At 34.3% G+C, this 19,158-nt stretch overlaps 1 protein-coding gene across 8 annotated transcripts in view; it reads right to left on the bottom strand.

Annotated features, from left to right (window-relative positions):
* Nucleotides 1-1,125: 1,125 nt before the first annotated feature.
* The window catches only part of LOC127876683 (cGMP-dependent 3',5'-cyclic phosphodiesterase-like), a 245,295-nt gene continuing 227,262 nt past the window's right edge, over nt 1,126-19,158 (bottom strand). For all 8 annotated transcript variants that reach the window (XM_052422071.1, XM_052422073.1, XM_052422072.1 and 5 more), the window contains exons 25-30: nt 18,386-18,433; nt 17,513-17,587; nt 14,234-14,333; nt 7,748-7,860; nt 6,447-6,592; nt 1,126-5,245 (exon numbers count right to left, since the gene is read on the bottom strand). In XM_052422071.1, the coding sequence (XP_052278031.1) occupies nt 5,029-5,245; nt 6,447-6,592; nt 7,748-7,860; nt 14,234-14,333; nt 17,513-17,587; nt 18,386-18,433 (699 nt within the window). In that variant the 3' untranslated portion in view covers nt 1,126-5,028. The remainder of the gene's footprint in view (nt 5,246-6,446; nt 6,593-7,747; nt 7,861-14,233; nt 14,334-17,512; nt 17,588-18,385; nt 18,434-19,158) is intronic.

The following is a 19,158-nucleotide window of genomic DNA, read 5'->3' as shown; positions in this document are numbered from 1 at the left end:
TCATCTTGCAGTCATGATCAATGTTCCTATGAAGTTTCATGATCCTAGGCCTAAGCATTCTTGAGTTATCATCCGGAAACCATTTCACTGTTTCGAGTCACTGTGACCTTGACCTTTTACCTAGTGACCTGAAAATCGATAGGAGTCATTTGCCAGTCATGATCAATGTACCTATGAAGTTTCATGATCCTAGGCCTAATTATTCCTGATTTATCATCAGGAAACCATTTTACTGTTTTGAGTTACTGTAACCTTGACCTATGACCTAGTGACCTGAAAATTAATAGGGGTCATCTGCCAGTCATGATCAATGTACCTATGAAGTTTCATGATCCTAAGCGTAAGATTTCTTGAGTTATCATCTGGAAACCATTTTACTATTTTGAGTCACTGTGACCTTGACCTAGTGACCTGAAAATCAATAGGGGTCATCTGCCAGTCATGATCAAAGTTCCAGTGAAGTTTCATGATCCTGGGCGTAAGCATTCTTGAGTTTTCATCTGGAAACCATTTTACTGTTTCAAGTCACTGTGACCTTGACATTTGACCTAATGACCTGAAAATCAATAGGGGTCATCTGCCAGTCATAAGCAATGTACCTATGAAGTTTCATGATCCTAGGCCTAAGTGTTCTCGAGTTATCATCCGGAAACCATCTGGTGGACAGACCGACATGTGCAAAACAATAAACCCCCTCTTCTTCGAAGTGGGGGCATACAAATTGAATACCCAAAACAATGACTGGAAATATGCAATAATTTGCCCGAGTTGGATTGATTAACGGAGTATTGATTAAACAAATTGGGGGGGGGGGGGGGGGTAGAGGGGGGGGGTAGGGGGGGGGGGGGGGGTAGGGGGGGATAAATTAAACTTAAATAGATCACATATCTAAACTACCCGGTAATAATTTTTAGAACTACTTCCATGACAATAGATTAGTATTATCATGTATTATTATTTAGGTATTGCAATAAAGTTTAACACAGCAATACATGTAATAATAAACGTTAGGGCAACATCACAGAATACCTGTGCAAAGAAATAGGCATTTAATGTTGAAAAGACGCTTCAACGTTCGCACAAGCAAACACAACGTACATACATGTAAAAAGAATAACATTTAAATAAACTTCTTAACCAATTTATTAACATAAATTTCCAATAACAAACATGATGATAAATATGTATGTCAGCAAATACGTGATCAATGAATAAATAGAGAGTCACTTGAAATATAGATGAATCAATAAAGAGACACTTGAAATATTACTTACTAAAATATAAAATGCAGCGTCCTTTCAAACAATTGCTTTGCTTTTGACTTAAGTATAGATCCACTGACCATTCGGAATAAATATCATATGGTTCTAACCACAAAAATGGCATAGAATGAACCTACATGCAACATTCAACTCTCGAAATATTTTTTTAACACATCCGTGTGCTTGCAACTATTTTACTTCATCTTTGAAGTGTATGGTTATAATTCAAACAAAATGTAATATAGTGTAAAGATTTGCTAAACTACAACACTTAACTCCTAAATCTTAAGTTTTGTTGTTGTTCTGAGATAATGATATACTGGCACATCAAAACAAAAATCGTCCAAATGGAAGACGTTACGTTATTGCATTTGAAAGCATAAATTCAAATAATGATATTCTTTCCAAGAAATTATCAAGATTGAGTTACAGATGTGGCCTCTAGACTGAAAACAAGGTTTTCTTAAGATTTTACCTGGTGACCGCCTTTATGGAGGCACATGACCCAAATAAAAAATTCAACCTAGGTGGGAGGTGAGATAAAAAATAATTATTTACATAAAAATGCAGGCCAATTGTTAACATTTGACTTAAATATTTGAATATATCATCAATGATTTACTAAGGAAGAACACAAACCAATATGTTAGAGGATCAGAAAAAAAACATGAAATAATACATGACCATAGAATATGAGGTTTTAAGCATTTGGTGATCTCGAATAAACTGCATATCATGAAATTCATACTGTGCAATTTATAAAAAAAATATTAAGAGAACGATTAACTGGTGAGAAATACAAGTGGAAAAGTAATACACATATTAGATACAGGAGGCCCAAAGACCCTGGGGCGCTCACCTGAGACCCAAAGAAACTAAACTGAACTTATCTGCATTCATAATGTTTGAATACTTAATGTGACTACTAATGTGTTTTTTTACCCCTTATTGCACTGATTTTTTCTTGGTCAAGAATTTAATAGAAAATATAGGTTTGACAAAGTTTGAAAATATTTCATTATGCCATTTCACGAAAACTGCATAAACTCCTGGCAAAGAAAGATTTTAACAGGCACTTTTATAATTTTTTCCTTCAAATAATTAGAATCAAAACAAATTTTCTGAGCAAGTGTCCTGAAGTTTGGGCAAAAAGTGACTTCTTGTGAACACAAGCTTTATCTAAAATATAAACTAGTGAACTTTTTTGGAACGCATGTAACCCAGTGTCCTATATATAATGCAGAAATATTATTGGGACAAAGCTCCTGAAAAAGGATAATAATGATTGGATGATAAATGTGTTCACCAGCTGAACATTTATGATGTACAATGCAAGACAAACTACGAACAAAAGGCAATCATAAAAGCTCTCCATAAGCTGAGGTGAGATAAAAACAAAACAAACAATTGGATATCATATTCTAGCACTTTGATTTCCAAGTACCACTCATATCATTAACAAATGTTAATGTGGATTAATAAAAAAACTAAGCAAATAAAAAAGGGTTAGAATAAAAATAAAAATATAAAACATTAAACTATGACTAATGATTGTAAACACTAATAATATCTATCGTGTTGAAATTGTAAAGATCATATTTCTACAATATAACGGTAAACACGAAATTGAAAAAAAAATCACAGGCACAAATACTTTACTCTATATTAGCATTAAAAATGCAACTACACAAGAATTGCCATACATGATCACAAGACCCCAACACATTCAGTCTTGTGTTGTAAAAAAAAATATTATGAAGTATTTGATCCTGTACAATGTTATTATGTTGCAATATAACATGATTTAAATAGGTTTCTTTTTTTAAATGCCATGCATGATAATATAAACTGTTAAATGCCAAAATTCAACCTAAAATATTGCCTATGACAATGGAAGTTACCTGTCTGTATGGCATAACTAACTAGTCAGAGAATACACGGTCACTATTACAAGTCATGCATACAGGTGGTTTTTGTGGCAGCCAAACATTTTTGGAACAGCCTACATGTTATAAAGAAGCGTTAGCAGAATAATGATAAAACAAGCAAGAACACCGCAAGGAATGCAATCCTCAAATTTGTCAATATTTTCTTAGTTTAAACAATTACAATTCCAAATATTTTGATTACCAGTATAAAAATACCCAGTTGATTGTAAGTAAAATGATTATGTTGCCTCAACTCATACGGGTATATATACCCTTTTTAGATGCTTGCTTTTATATCCTGGTTATGTTAACCCTTTCCCACTCGGAAGCAAAACGAAAATGGCTTTTATCCTGTTTGGTGCTCATCAGTTTCTAAGGATTGGAAATGAAGACTTAAGGATTGGAAATGAAGACTTAAAAACTTGAAACTAGTAAGAAAGGTCTTTAATTAAATATAACTTTCTATGGGACGCAAAAATAAGTATCTAAGTGGTAAAGGGTTAAATAAACACAACTTATGCATAAATACTATGTACATGATATATGAGATTGTAGCATTGGAGGTAGAATTTTAACACTCGTCATTGCATTGGAATTAAATTATATTTATTCCAAACTGCGGCACAGAAAATGTGCAAATAAACACTAAAAACAAACAAATGTAATGTAGAAAGATTAGCACAAATGTATTTGCAGTAATTGTCAATAGCATACATCTTCAAGTGCATGAATAAGAATCAAGTAAATATCATATTATCAGATCAGTTGTAAAATTATAGGGGAACTGCTCATTATAAATAGCAATTTCCAACAGATTAATGTAATTAACTCCATATGGATAAATAAAAAAGTAGTATTAATCAATTGACACCCATCATTTTTGCAATTATATGTAACGGTTAAACAAAAACATGGTAAAAACACTCCTTTCGTATCATTTCCAGTTCCTATTAACAAACATCCATATGTTATTCTAAATTTATGTTTGTAAATGTTAATTTTTATGGTTGAAAAAAAAATGTTTCAGCATTATACAAATGCACTATGAAAAACGTGCCCTGTTGTTAATACTTCATATAACCCAAACACATAACAAGGTTTTGATAAAAATCTAAGAAGTTAAATTTTCATTGCAACACATAACATACATTTTTCAATGACAATTATTTACAATTCACCTTATAAAAATAAAATAAAAAACAATAACTTTGACACAAACCTTATTCATGCTTTGATTGCAACAAAAAATTAAAATCAATGAGAAAGCGACAATTGTTTAATTTCAATCACTAGTTTGAACCAGAGCATTCCCTAGCCTTGGTTATCATCCTGATTGTTCTGCCATAATGGTGTTCTTTTGCTTTCCCTCTCACTAGCTTGATTTATTCCTAATTGATGGGAAAGTATGCAAACAGCTCAAAAAGGAAAGTTTTGGGAAATTTTCTGTACATCTAAAAGTCTGGCTGCTGTTAATTTAATGTTTGATTTGTCTAAAATTATACTGGTTTGACATTCAGAATGCCACAAAACCAGGGTGTTTTTTTTAAAAAGTTTTGCTAAATAACTGATACTGAATGCCCACAATACAACATAATGGCATTACACCTGTGTTTTCAACGGTGGTTTCAACTTGCTTAACACAGGTATCTCAAATAACCAGATTTCAATAATAAAATGATTTTCACATGGTATATATGATTCAAATATTTCTATTAAATAGGACTTCAGACGAAAATATAATAATGTAAGAAGCTATTGCCATATAGCCCCGTTCCTTCAAATACATCAACTTATCTTCTCCCTACTAATTTTCTCCCTAGCACAAGTTTGAACTAGAGTTATGACTGCTCCCCGTTTGTGAGTGCGTGATTCAGGACAACATGGTCTGTGTCAATTTCCTCCTGTTCCATAGCCAGTACCTCCTCGAAGGTCATACAGGAGGTGGACCCGCCCCGCTTGACTCGAATCAGCTCTGATAACCGCTCCCAGTGGCGCTTGTTCTGCTCTACACTCTCGGCACATTCCTCTACCGGTTTGAACATCCGCGCTAAAATTCTGAAAGGGCACAGATTGCAGATGGTTTTAGACATAAATTGGTCTAAACTAATTAACCTCCCCAAGTCCTCTTTTATAAACAGATTATAAATGTTCCTTGTTGGACTACTAGATCACTGAAAGAAAAATCACCATTGTTTAGATCAAGTGCGAAGAAACATTTCAGCGCAACAACACAAACATCAGTTATTTAAAATAAAAAGGTAGTGATACCAGTAGATATTAGCGTTATAAATATTACACATCCGTTTTACCTTGTTTATTATCAGCTTTCAACTTTACTGTTAAAGGGACTGTCAACCACGATGAGGAAGAAAAGAAAAGTTGTAAAATACTGTATTTTTTACAATTATTAGTTTATATTGATTAAAATATCACGACTGGTATATTACATTACTTGAAAAATATTGTTAAGTTTTCATATTTTCAGTATATTCAGTTATAAATTTTACTGGGTATGTCTACCAGGTAACTACCAGTTAACTATAAATAACGCCAGTAGATTGATCATCATCGGCACGTGGTAAACCCAGGCATGCACATTGTGCATGCGTAGTGAATTGTATATATTTTATATATAAAAATGATCAATCTACTTGCGCTATTTATAGTGTGTTTATCGTTATGTCACCTATTTTCGCAATGTACTTACTTTCACAACGCGAAATTTGATTACCTAATTTACTGAAAATATGAACTTTTTTTAAGTAATGTAATATACCAGTCGTGATATTTTAATTAATATAAACTAATAATTGTAAAAAATGCGTTATTTTACAACTTTTCTTTTCTTCATCGTCGTGGTTGACAGTCCCTTTAACTAAAGGGACTTTTAATTCCTTAAAAAATCATCCTGACCTGTAAGTAAGAAGTATGAATGATCCACATTAAACACAATTTACACATATTTTATAAGTTGTGATCTGCCACAACATCAAATATTTTACTTTGTAACTTGACCCTTTATATCTAAGATACACATCTGAAGGCTTTGTTGTTTCCTACAAAATCAAATAAAATGAGCACCTTTCATAATAGATTCAAGTTTTGAAGGATTTATTTCACACCCTTAGATACTTATGAGCAGCAAACAGCATAAAACCTGAACAGCCTGCAAGTGACTCGCTGTTCTTGTTTTATGCAGGTTGCATATAGTCATTTTCACTTTGCTTCTAAGTGGGGCAGGGTCACTGGTGCTCACCTGTAGGCAGGAAGTACTACGTGGTCCAGGAAGGAGATCTGCACTGCGGGGATGTGAGCCTTGTCCCGGTCGTACATCTCGTGGGGCTGGATGCCTCGCGCCTTCTCCATGTCGCCCTGGGAGAAGAACTCCTTGTAGATCAGTGCCTGAAGTGAAATCAATTTCAAGGTATACATGTAAAGGTTACAGTAAAACAAGTGAAAAATGTCTTTCCGTATGAAATATACTAGTAGCTGGCCACTTACGACAGGTTACCATTATACTCAGTTGCAATAAAGACTGATAATCAACTGAGGGATGCTACACTGACTGCTTACACCAGGTAACTGCTGTACTCAAGAGACCACTAAGACAGCTTGGACTGACTGCTTACACCAGGTAACTGCTGTACTCAAGAGACCAACACTGACTGCTTACACCAGGTAACTGCTGTACTCAAGAGACCAACACTGACTGCTTACACCAGGTAACTGCTGTACTCAAGAGACCAACACTGACTGCTTAAACCAGGTAACTGCTGTACTCAAGAGACCAACACTGACTGCTTACACCAGTTGACTGCTGTACTCAAGAGACCACTATGACAGCTTGGACTGTTTGCTGTTTAATAACAAAATGAACCTCCTATGGCATTGCAGACAGGTGTAATCATCACTAAGTAAGACGTTCCTTATATAAACTAAATAATGCCAATATCAGTCTTATACTATATGTGGCAATCATCAGGAAACCATTTTACTGTTTCGAGTCAATGTGACCTTGACCTTTGACCAAGTGACCTGACAATCAATAGGGGTCATCTGCCAGTCATGATCAATGTTCCTATGAAGTTTCATGATCCTAGGTGTAAGCATTCTTGAGTTATCATCAGGAAACCATTTTACTGTTTCGAGTCACTGTGACCTTGACCTTTGACCTACTGACCTGAAAATCAATAGGAGTCATCTGCCAGTCATGATCAATGTACCTATGAGGTTTCATGATCCTAGACGTAAGCATTCCTGAATTATCATCCGGAAACCATTTTACTATTTCCAGTCACTGTGACCTTGAACTTTGACCTAGTGACCTGACAATCAATAGGGGTCATCTGCAAGTCATGATCAATGTTCCTATGAAGTTTCATGATCCTAGGCATAAGCATTCTTGAGTTATCATGCGGAAACCATTTTACTGTTTCGAGTGTCTTGATTAATGTTCTTTTCATGGTTATCCTTCACGTTGAATTCATCCCCAATCTAAGACAAACAAAATTGTAATTTAGTGATACATTTTTATGCCAACCCTTCAAGCTCACTCACAGCCACTCTCTTGGTGTTGTCCCAGGGCCGGGTCTGATCTGAGAGGTCACAGGCTGTCATCATCAGGCACAGCACATGCTTGCGGTCCTTCATCACAGTGCGATCATAGCCCTCTAAAATACACAGGCTATACAAGTCTCAGGCACTGCTTTGATTATAAGTATTATAATAACAATTAAGGTCTTTTGTTAACATTGTTACAACATGGGTTGTCTAACATTTAAGTGTTTCTGTTAAATTTAACAAGTTAATACTGTTTTCTCAGTTATTAAATAAACTGCATCACATTTATGAAAGATGTGATTGATTTGGTCTGCCAGGATATTGTATTTCAACTTCTTTTCACAAAAATGATTTCACCATATGTATTATTTTAATAACAAATTATCAGAAAGAATTTTGATTTTGAATGGTTCTGCATAGAAAATGGGAACTTTATTGCTAAATTAAAATTTGGGGTAACACGACCCCATTAGAGATTTTGAAGAACACGAAAGTATGGAATAACAAGAGATGTGTTTGTCAGAAACACAAAGTCCTCTATTGCGCCGCTTTGAAATACAATTTTAATATATCATTTGGCAGGTTTAGAAATTATCTCCCTTTTAAAGCTTATTACTTCCCTTGGATTGTATTTGTTGACTTTTGACCTTGAAGAATGACCAAGACCTTTCACCACTCAAAATGTGCAGCTTCATGAGATACACATGCATGCCAAATATCAAGTTGCTATCTTCAATATTGCAAAAGTGATCGCAAAACTTTAACCAAGAATAAAGTTTTGGGACAGCCCCTTCTCGAAAAAGTGCACTAAATGCGCATTTAATGTGCATTAAATGCACATTAAATGCGCATTTAATGCGCATGTTATTGGCACTGTATTTTTTGCTTAACAAGTGCATTTTAATCTGTTTAAAAAAAAAACTTTTTACTAGTGTGTTTATACATTTAAGTGTATTTTTTTTCCACGAAATAATACACTTAAGTTCGTTTATTATGATAATAAGTGCGCTTAAGTTTATTTTTAAGTGCATTTATTCACTTGAGTGTATTTTAAGACATACAAATAATACACTTCATGGTCAAAGTAAATTTTTTTAAGCGCATTAATACACTTGAGTGCATTTCCAGTCATTCAAATAATACACATTACAGAATTAAAAGCAAATTATTTAAGCGCATTAATACACTTGAGTGCATTTCCAATCATACAAATAATACACTTCATTGAGTATTCAAAGTGAATTTTTGTAAGCGCATTAATACACTTGAGTGCATTTCCACTGATACAAATAATACACCTTACAAAATTGAAAGTGAATTTTTTTAAGCGCATTAATACACTTGAGTGCATTCCCGGTCATACAAATAATACACCTTACAATATTAAAAGTGAATTTTTAAGCGCATTAATACACTTGAGTGCATTTTCAGTCATAAAAATGATACACTTTTTGAAGTGTTGGAAGTTAATTTTTTAAGCGCATTATACGCTCAAGTGTACTTTTCATCACTTCAAATTAATATGCTTAAAAATTAACCCAAATTATAAAAAAAAATCCCAGCATTTTGAAGTCAGCATTCATTCTTTAAATGAAAGGTTAGTGTAAACACATACATAAAAAACAAAAAGTACAATTCAATAGATAAATACACACTTTTATTAGAATGTTAAACCTTAAAAAACAAAAACAAATGTTACATATCTACATAAAAGAGAGGATTCAAACAGGCTATTGCCTATCTTGAATTAACAATTGAAAATATCAAGCTCATACCAGTGATTTTTCTCCCCTGATTATCGGTAACTGATTAACAGCCAAATACAGGTGGTTTCCACTTCAAAATTATTAAAGATTTCCCCTCCTTAAGCTGAAATGTTTTCCCTATCATTTACTAGATTTTTATATATTACATTAATTCCAAATCCCTTTTTAATATGGACAAAAGCAGCACATTCAATTCAATCATATTCTGGATCCTAATATATGATAAATGAACAGTATTCATGAAATTTATATAAATCTATACCTTATTTTTAAGATCTTCCTTTTTTTGTTCATTATTGCGCTAAAACATGCCCTTCTGAGAGCCAGTACGTACAGGTTGTTTTGAATTTCCAAAGAAAATCACTGCATACATTCTGACAATATTTAGCAGCTTAGCCCCTGTCACTATATTTGTTGTTATACACTGTTCCTTACAAAGAATGCATTCATAAACAACCCTTTATAGAGCACTTCACCAGCTGATCAGGTCTGAATACTACTGTCATGGTCTGTGAGGCGCTTCTCGTGCATGATCTCATTTGACATCAGGTCCTGAAAGATATTTTATAATGAAAGTGTTAAATATTGCTGTTATGGTAATCTTGTTCAACAGTTGCTATAAATATCATAAATTTAAATCAAAACAAGTTTGTTGGCTTGTTGTTTTTGTTTGTTTATTTTTGCAATTTTAATCTCGTGATCACATGTGACTTAACGCTTTTCATAAATAATTTAAAGAAATTATGTTTGATAGAAAATACTGTTAATAAATGTACTAATATATGTGGTCCCCTTTGGCTGTGTGAACTGGTCGGAAGTGTGATGTCTTTGAATTGCAATAACCTTTATTATATAGTTTTACCTCTCAACAAATCCATCTTTTCTTGGTCAAGGACAAGCTACAGGGCACGGTTTCCCACTCCTGTTCCCCTCAAGTTGGCCTGGTATACATGTCCATACATCAGGTAGTCCCCTTTTTGCTCCCTTTTTTGGCAGGCGATGATGCACATTCTGTCCAATGGATCTTCCGATCAATGTAAATTTCACCTTGGGGTTTAACCTTCAAATATAAAATATTAAAGTTCTGATTAAATATGGGGGAAAGAAATCTGTTCATTAATGACAAGAAATAGGTATAAATAAATTTTAAGATGACAATAACCATAAAATACAGCCATAATAATTCAAATGGTGTTTTTTTTCCTTAAAATTGCATTACATTTACTCATCCAGTTACATTTCCCAGTGACAATACATAAATATGATAATGATCATAATTAATTTAATTAAAAAGAGATGCAGAAATGAAAATACAAACCTGTTACAGCTGTTCTTCAGCATTCCAAAAAAACAAAAACGGCAGTTGTTGATCACTTTAACCACCCACTTTGAATCTTCTTTGCAACGAACTTATTGTTAATTTACACATTGTAGTAAATACACATTGTTTTCATCACACAATAGTTCATGTGCTGAAAGAATTTCAAGACATTTGACACTAGAATTAATGTTGCTGAATTATACCTAAAAATTTAGCTCAATTTAAGTTGCTGAAACCAAATTGTTTACAAAAATAACTTCCTGTGCTCCAAATAACTTGCTGTGCTCCAACCAATCAAAAGTGGTTTGTTTTCAAATAGATGGTCCCAGAACCAATCAAAATTCTATAAACACCCCTTTGTTTTGGCTAGATGGAGCACTGATATGGATTAGTGTTTATGATGCTAATTGATCTCTTATCTGATCCTGATCTTATCTGATATTTATTGAATAATACACAGCACACTTAGCATATTATATTTAATTGTGAATATTTCAATATAACATACTGAATGGTGTTAGGAAATAAATATAATATTATAAATATTATTTAAATTGTCTTTAAAATGTATGTTAATAGTCAATGTGGTAGACATTAATTGAATTGGGGTTAAATATCAGTGTAAGAAAGTTCAAATACTTGTTTTTTATGTTGTGAAGATATAATTGATTCTGGCAAGCCCACATAATTTTTTTGACACTTTCAATATTTTTAATTATTTACCCACAGCCTGATTTAGTTGTACTTTTCCCTTTAAAAGCTGCTCTACTGATTCACATATTTTATGAGCAGACAAATTGTAATAATAAGACCATAAACATTATGTGAAGATAAAAAAGAATTCAGTACAATCCTCCTATTAAACACAATATCTCTGTCCTTTAACTTTAGTTATTTGCTATAGTGTTGCTCTTTTTTATGAAGATGCACTAAAACTACACTGGTACAGAAAGAATATTTTTTTTGCAAATCAGAAGATACACTAATATGCACAAAAAATGCACTTCATTGAAAAAATGCACTTATTGCATAAAAAGATGCACTTTGTCTACAGAAGATACACTTAAAGTACAGTAAAATACATTAAAGATAATGAAAATACAGAAAAAATGCACTTTAGTGCACTTAATTATGAAGAAAATGCAGAAAAAATACACTTTTTGGTAAAAATGCAGAAAAAATACACTTTTTAAAGTGTATTTTGTTAAAAAGTGTATTTCATTTTGAGAAGGGAGAATGACAGACAGACAGGCCAAAAACAATATACCCCAGATCATTAATTTTGATCCGGGGGCATAAAAAACAGAAGCACTTAAACATTTACACAGCAACACTTTGATGATCATACAACTAAATGTAGGAAAATTAATATGAGCTTTGGGAAAACCAAGCATTATGAACAAGACTATTGTCAAGCAATATAAGTCCCCTACCGGCTCAACCATTGTCAGAAATTCAACCATTTTCAGATTTTTTTTATATATATTTGTTGCCATAGCAACCATAATTTTTAACGTAGGAACAAAATGAAATGACGTGCAATATGCCCATATTGGCATCTATCCATGTTCCAAGTTTCATGAAAAAATATTAAGAACTTTTAAAGTTATAGCAGGATCCAGAAAAGTGTGACCGACTGACTGACAGACAGACTGACAGACAGACGGAGTCCAGACCATAAGTTCCCTCTGGTGAAACCGGTAGGGGACTAATAAGCCTGAAGTATTGTCCCAAATTAGCCTGTGAAGTCTGCACTTACTAACAAGATACAAAACTTTTTGCCAAGACTTGATTTTTGTTTAGAAAATTATACTTCATTTAAGGCAGTGGGAAGTTCCATCAAAACAGAAAGTATCCTCACAAAACGTTTTGCCAAGACTTGATTTTTGTTTAGAAAATTATACTTCATTTAAGGCAGTGGGAAATTCCATCAAAGCAGAAAGTATCCTCACAAAACGTTTTGCCAAGACTTGATTTTTGTTTAGAAAATTATACTTCATTTAAGGCAGTGGGAAATTCCATCAAAGCAGAAAGTATCCTCACAAAACTTTTTGCCAAGACTTGATTTTTGTTTAGAAAATTATACTTCATTTAAGGCAGTGGGAAATTCCATCAAAGCAGAAAGTATCCTCACAAAACGTTTTGCCAAGACTTGATTTTTGTTTAGAAAATTATACTTCATTTAAGGCAGTGGGAAATTCCATCAAAGCAGAAAGTATCCTCACAAAACTTTTTGCCAAGACTTGATTTTTGTTTAGAAAATTATACTTCATTTAAGGCAGTGGGAAATTCCATCAAAGCATAAAGTATCCTCACAAAACTTTTTGCCAAGACTTGATTTTTGTTTAGAAAATTATACTTCATTTAAGGCAGTGGGAAATTCCATCAAAGCAGAAAGTATCCTCACAAAACTTTTTGCCAAGACTTGATTTTTGTTTAGAAAATTATACTTCATTTAAGGCAGTGGGAAATTCCATCAAAGCAGAAAGTATCCTCACAAAACTTTTTGCTAAGACTTGATTTTTGTTTAGAAAATTATACTTCATTTAAGGCAGTGGGAAATTCCATCAAAGCAGAAAGTATCCTCACAAAACGTTTTGCCAAGACTTGATTTTTGTTTAGAAAATTATACTTCATTTAAGGCAGTGGGAAATTCCATCAAAGCAGAAAGTATCCTCACAAAACTTTTTGCCAAGACTTGATTTTTGTTTAGAAAATTATACTTCATTTAAGGCAGTGGGACATTCTATCAAAGCAGAAAGTATCATCACAAAACTTTTTGCCAAGACTTGATTTTTGTTTAGAAAATTATACTTCATTTAAGGCAGTGGGAAATTCCATCAAAGCAGAAAGTATCCTCACAAAACATTTGCCAAGACTTGATTTTTGTTTAGAAAATTATACTTCATTTAAGGCAGTGGGAAATTCCATCAAAGCAGAAAGTATCCTCACAAAACTTTTTGCCAAGACTTGATTTTTGTTTAGAAAATTATACTTCATTTAAGGCAGTGGGAAATTCCATCAAAGCAGAAAGTATCCTCACAAAACTTTTTGCCAAGTCTTGATTTTTGTTTAGAAAATTATACTTCATTTAAGGCAGTGGGAAATTCCATCAAAGCAGAAAGTATCCTCACAAAACTTTTTGCCAAGACTTGATTTTTGTTTAGAAAATTATACTTCATTTAAGGCAGTGGGAAATTCCATCAAAGCAGAAAGTATCCTCACAAAACGTTTTGCCAAGACTTGATTTTTGTTTAGAAAATTATACTTCATTTAAGGCAGTGGGAAATTCCATCAAAGCAGAAAGTATCCTCATTGTGTGTACTGCAAAGGCTATTCAGGGATGACACTCATGCATTAAGCTCTGTTTTTCTACAGCTTGCATCATATACTCACTGTTTGCTAGTTCAGTAAGATTCTTCATGATCTTGAAGTGGTGTGCCAGATCAGTTGCTAGAATGATATCCCTCATCAAGTCTAGCACTGTTTGATAGTCCTGCAAGAAGGAATGTTAAAAAACAAGAGGGCCTGAAAGGCCCAAGGTATCTCCCGCAACATATGCTTTGTTTGAGGATGGGTGCAAATTGGACGGATGAACATAATGATAGATGGACGGACGGAGGACAATAACACAAAACTAAGACAAAGGAAGGTTCTTAAGCACAAAATTGCCGGCCAGACGGACAACGCCAAAACAATATCCCTCCGCCTCTGGCGCGGGAATATATTCATACCAAGTTTCAAAGAAATCCGCCAAAGCGCTTCCAAGATATGGCTCCGGACACAAAAAGCCTATAGTAAAAAGCATTTTTTCAAGATACAAAGGGCCATAAGTCTGCTTTTAACAGATGGTGTACAATGCCATTTGGCGTGCATCATTCTCTTATGCATATATATACTCATACCAAGTTTAAATGAAATCCGCCAAAGCACTTCCAAGATATGGCTCCGGACACAAAAGTGCCGATAGTAAAAAGCATTTTTTCAAGATACAAAGGGCCATAAGTCTGTTTTTAACAGATGGTGTACAATGCCATTTGGCTCGCATCATCCTCTTATGCATATATATACTCATACCAAGTTTCAATGAAATCCGCCAAAGAACTTCCAAGATATGGCTCCAGACACTAAAAAGTATTTTTTCAAGATACAAAGGGCCATAAGTCTGTTTTTAACAGATGGTGTACAATGCCATTTGGCGTGCATCATCCTCTTATGCATATATATACTCATACCAAGTTTAAATGAAATCCACCAAAGAACTTCCAAGATATGGCTCCGGACACAAAAGTGCCAGCCGGACGGACGGACAGCCGGACGGACGGACGGACAACGCCAAAACAATATCCCTCCGCCTCTGGCGGGGGATAATAAGACTGCGAAACAGAAGATTGTTTAAAAATTGTCCAGCTACGGTGCTTAACTGATGAGCACACATGATAACTTAACAAGGTCTGTTTGTAAAACATGCATGCCCCCCATTTGGGCTGTCAGTTGCAGTGGCAGCCTTTGTGTGAATAAATTTCATGATTATAGGCCTAATAATTCTTGTTTTACTGTTTCGAGTCACTGTGACCTTGACTTTTGACCTAGTGACCTGAAAATTAATAGGGGTCATCTGCCAGTCATGATCAATGTACCTATGAAGTTTCATGATCCTAGGCGTAAGCATTCTTGAGTTATCATCTGGAAACCATTTTACTACTTCTAGTCACTGTGACCTTGACCTTTGACCTAGTGACCTGAAAATCAATAGGGGTCATCTTCCAGTCATGATCAATGTTCCTATGAAGTTTCATGATCCTAGGTGTAAGCATTCCTGAGTTATCATCCGGAAACCATTTTACTGTTTCAAGTCACTGTGACCTTGACCTTTGACCTAGTGACCTGAAAATCAATAGGGGTCATATGCCAGTCATGATCAATGTTCCTTTGAAGTTTCATGATCCTAGGCGTAAGCATTCTTGAGTTATCATCCGGAAACCGTTATACTACTTTGAGTCACTGTGACCTTGACCTTTGACCTAGTGACCTGAAAATCAATAGGGGTCATCTGACAGTCATGATAAATGTACCTATTAAGTTTCATGATCCTGGGCCTAAGCATTCTTGAGTTATCATCCGGAAACCATTTTACTATTTCGAGTCACTGTGACCTTGACCTTTAACCTACTGACCTGAAAAACAATAGGGGTCATCTGCCAGTCATGATCAATGTACCTATGAAGTTTCATGATCCTAGGCCTAAGTGTTCTTGAGTTATCATCCGGAAACCAACTGGTGGACGGACCGACCGACAGACCGACATGTGCAAAACAATATACCCCCTCTTCTTGGAAGGGGGGGGGGGGGGGGGCATAAAAATAAAAACACTTTATCAACTACCAAAAAGGTCAAAAACATATAGATGTCCAATGGAATATATCTTAAAAAGAGCTTGTTATTCACCAGAGCTTCTTAAAATAACTAGTTTAAACCATCCATAATTTTAAATTACCATCTTTTGAAAAAATGGCAAATAATTTTCATTATTACATGAAAAGTAAGTACAAATAAAAACAAGGGTTTGTAAAACATGCAAGCCCCCCTTATGGGCTGTCAGTTGTAATGGCAGCCATTGTGTGAATACGTTTTTGTCACTGTGACCTTGACCTTTGACCTAGTGACCTGAAAATCAAAAGGGATCATCTGCCAGTCATGATCAATGTACCTATGAAGTTTCATGATCCTAGGCATAATTGTTCTTGAGTTATCATCCGGAAACCATCTGGTGGATGGACCGACCGACTGACGGACCGACATGTGCAAAACAATATACCCCCTGTTCTTCGAAGGGAGGCATAATAAAATTGACAAACATTCAAAATAAAGATTTTAAATAAATACATAATAACATGTTATTATGTTGTAACATGTAATACAGGGTATAATCAAAAGAATATTTGATTTTTTTTTCATGCTGTTTAGGCCAAGGTTATTCAGCCATACACATAAGTATGTGTCTTGTTATGTGAAAGCTGGTCATAATGCATGTGCGTAAAGTGTCGTCCCAGATCAGCCTGTGCAGTCCGCACAGGCTTATCAGGGACGACACTTTCCGCTTGTATGGTATTTTTAGTCCCTTCTAACCGAAAATCAAGTTTAAGCGGAAAGTGTCGTCCCTGATTAGCCTGTGCGAACTGCACAGGCTAATCTGGGACGACACTTTACGCACATGCATTATGCCCAGTTTTATCAGAACAAGACACATATACATATGAGCCTTGCTCTGTGAAAAGGGGGTTTAATGAATGTGCGTAAAGTGTCGTCCCTGATTAGCCTGTGCAGTCTGCAAAGGCTAATCAGGGATGACACTTTCTGCCTTAACTGATTTTTTGCAAAGAAAAGACTTTCTGTAAACGAAAAATACCATAAAAGCAGAAAGTTTCTTCCCTATTTAGCCCGTGTGGACTGCACAGGCTTATCTGGGATGACACTTTACGCACATTCATTAAACCCCCTTTTCAGAACACAGCCTATATATTTGATTAACTTTTTGAGGTTAAACACAAACAAATCATGCACCATAAAACAGAGATTTTAGTGTCAATACCTGTTTCTATCTTATAGTAACTGTGTAAGAAAAAACAAAATCAAAAGTTAAAAGTTTAAGTATGAAAAAATTGTAAATAATACCTTGCTGCTAAGGTTTTCAAACACATTGCATCCTTCTGTATTAAGAATACACATGGTCTGTGCGAAGTGATGTCGCTGAAATATACAAAAGTGTTTTAGAATATGAATTTACAACTTGATACAATGGGACATCCACATTGCCCCCATTACGTGTAGCATTCCATCACAGAGAGCATGATCTTAACGCATGCTGCTATTAGTGTAACTGACATTTGATTGGTGGTATTAACCCGTTACCACTTCAAATCGTATTTTGACGCATTTGTAGTCCTATAGAAAGTTACATTTTATTAAATACCTTTCTTACTAAATTCAAGTTTTAAAGGCTTTATTTCCAACCCTTAGATACTGATGAGCAGCAAACAGCATAAAACTCAACAGACTGCAAGTAACTCACAGGCTGTTCTGGTTTTATGCTAGTTGCAAGAGCTAGTTGCAAGAGCTAGTTGCAAGAGCTAGTTGCAAGAGCTAGTTGCAAGAGCTAGTTGCAAGAGCCATTTTCAGTATGCTTCTGATGGGGAAAGGGTTAAACAATGTCTTCTTCCGCACTCAATCACATGTGATTATACTTGAACATCCATTATACATATGTTCCAGTGATGCATAGGTGCCTGATCAATACAAATGTAGGTTATATTCTAAGGATGTTATAGTAATGCATAAATTAATATTTGGATGACAAAAAAAGGGGTTTGCCATCTCTGCAGCTTATAACCATCTTAATATTTTCAAACTGCAAATAATTTATATATACTCCTTATTGTTGTAACAGTTGTACAAATGTGTTGATTATGTAAAACATTAAAATATTTCAAATGGTTATAGGGTCTGGTTTTGAAAAAGTTAATATAATGATTAATTACAAGAACTCACCTCTAACACTGAACCTTCAGAGCTATATAAGGCAGCCAAAACAGATTTCTGAAAGTACAAGACATGGATGAAAGATGATAAACATAGTTCTTTATAGTTCTGATACAAATGCGGACAGTGAAAACACTTCATTTGTCAACAGGTGTTTGTAAAAATGGCATGCCACCTCCCACAGCCCCACCTACATATTTATTTTAAATGATTATAGGTTAAAAGTTTCTCTAGAAACAAATATAATGTAAAAAAACAAGATTATTATATAGAAATCTGACCAGAAAAATCTATAGATTCTTCCTTTTCTCACAAGTTATCAGCATACAAAATTAGATGATTGTAGGTAGAAGTGTTCTCTTGATATTCTGAAGTATAATAATTTACAATACAACAAGCTTCTGTGACCTTGATCTTTGAAATGTTGAACTCTAAATTAATAGGCATGAATCTTTTATCGCGAGTAACCAGCATGGGTTAAAGTGTCCGCTATCTATTGTGTGGAAATGAAAGGGTCTATGGACTACCCATCTCGCAGAAATTAAACAGACAGGCGCAAAATGAAAAGTCAACTCTGAGTTGAAGGGGACAAAGCAAATAGGTAGACAAACTCAGGACTTGAGACAAATTTTGATAAAAAGTATTATGTATGTGTCAAGTTTGAATACATGAGGAAACATGTGATACAATTAATAGCTGTTCTTTAATAAATTGGTTAATTTTAAAGTATACATATAATACTTGCTTATTTAACATCCTTAGTAATATACTTGATTTCATAT

The sequence above is a fragment of the Dreissena polymorpha genome, chromosome 4 (genome assembly GCF_020536995.1).
Source record: "Dreissena polymorpha isolate Duluth1 chromosome 4, UMN_Dpol_1.0, whole genome shotgun sequence".
Classification (NCBI taxonomy): Eukaryota; Metazoa; Mollusca; class Bivalvia; order Myida; family Dreissenidae; genus Dreissena; species Dreissena polymorpha.
The sequence above is the reverse complement of the archived record's forward strand: the minus strand, read 5'-3'. Positions and strand labels throughout refer to the sequence as shown.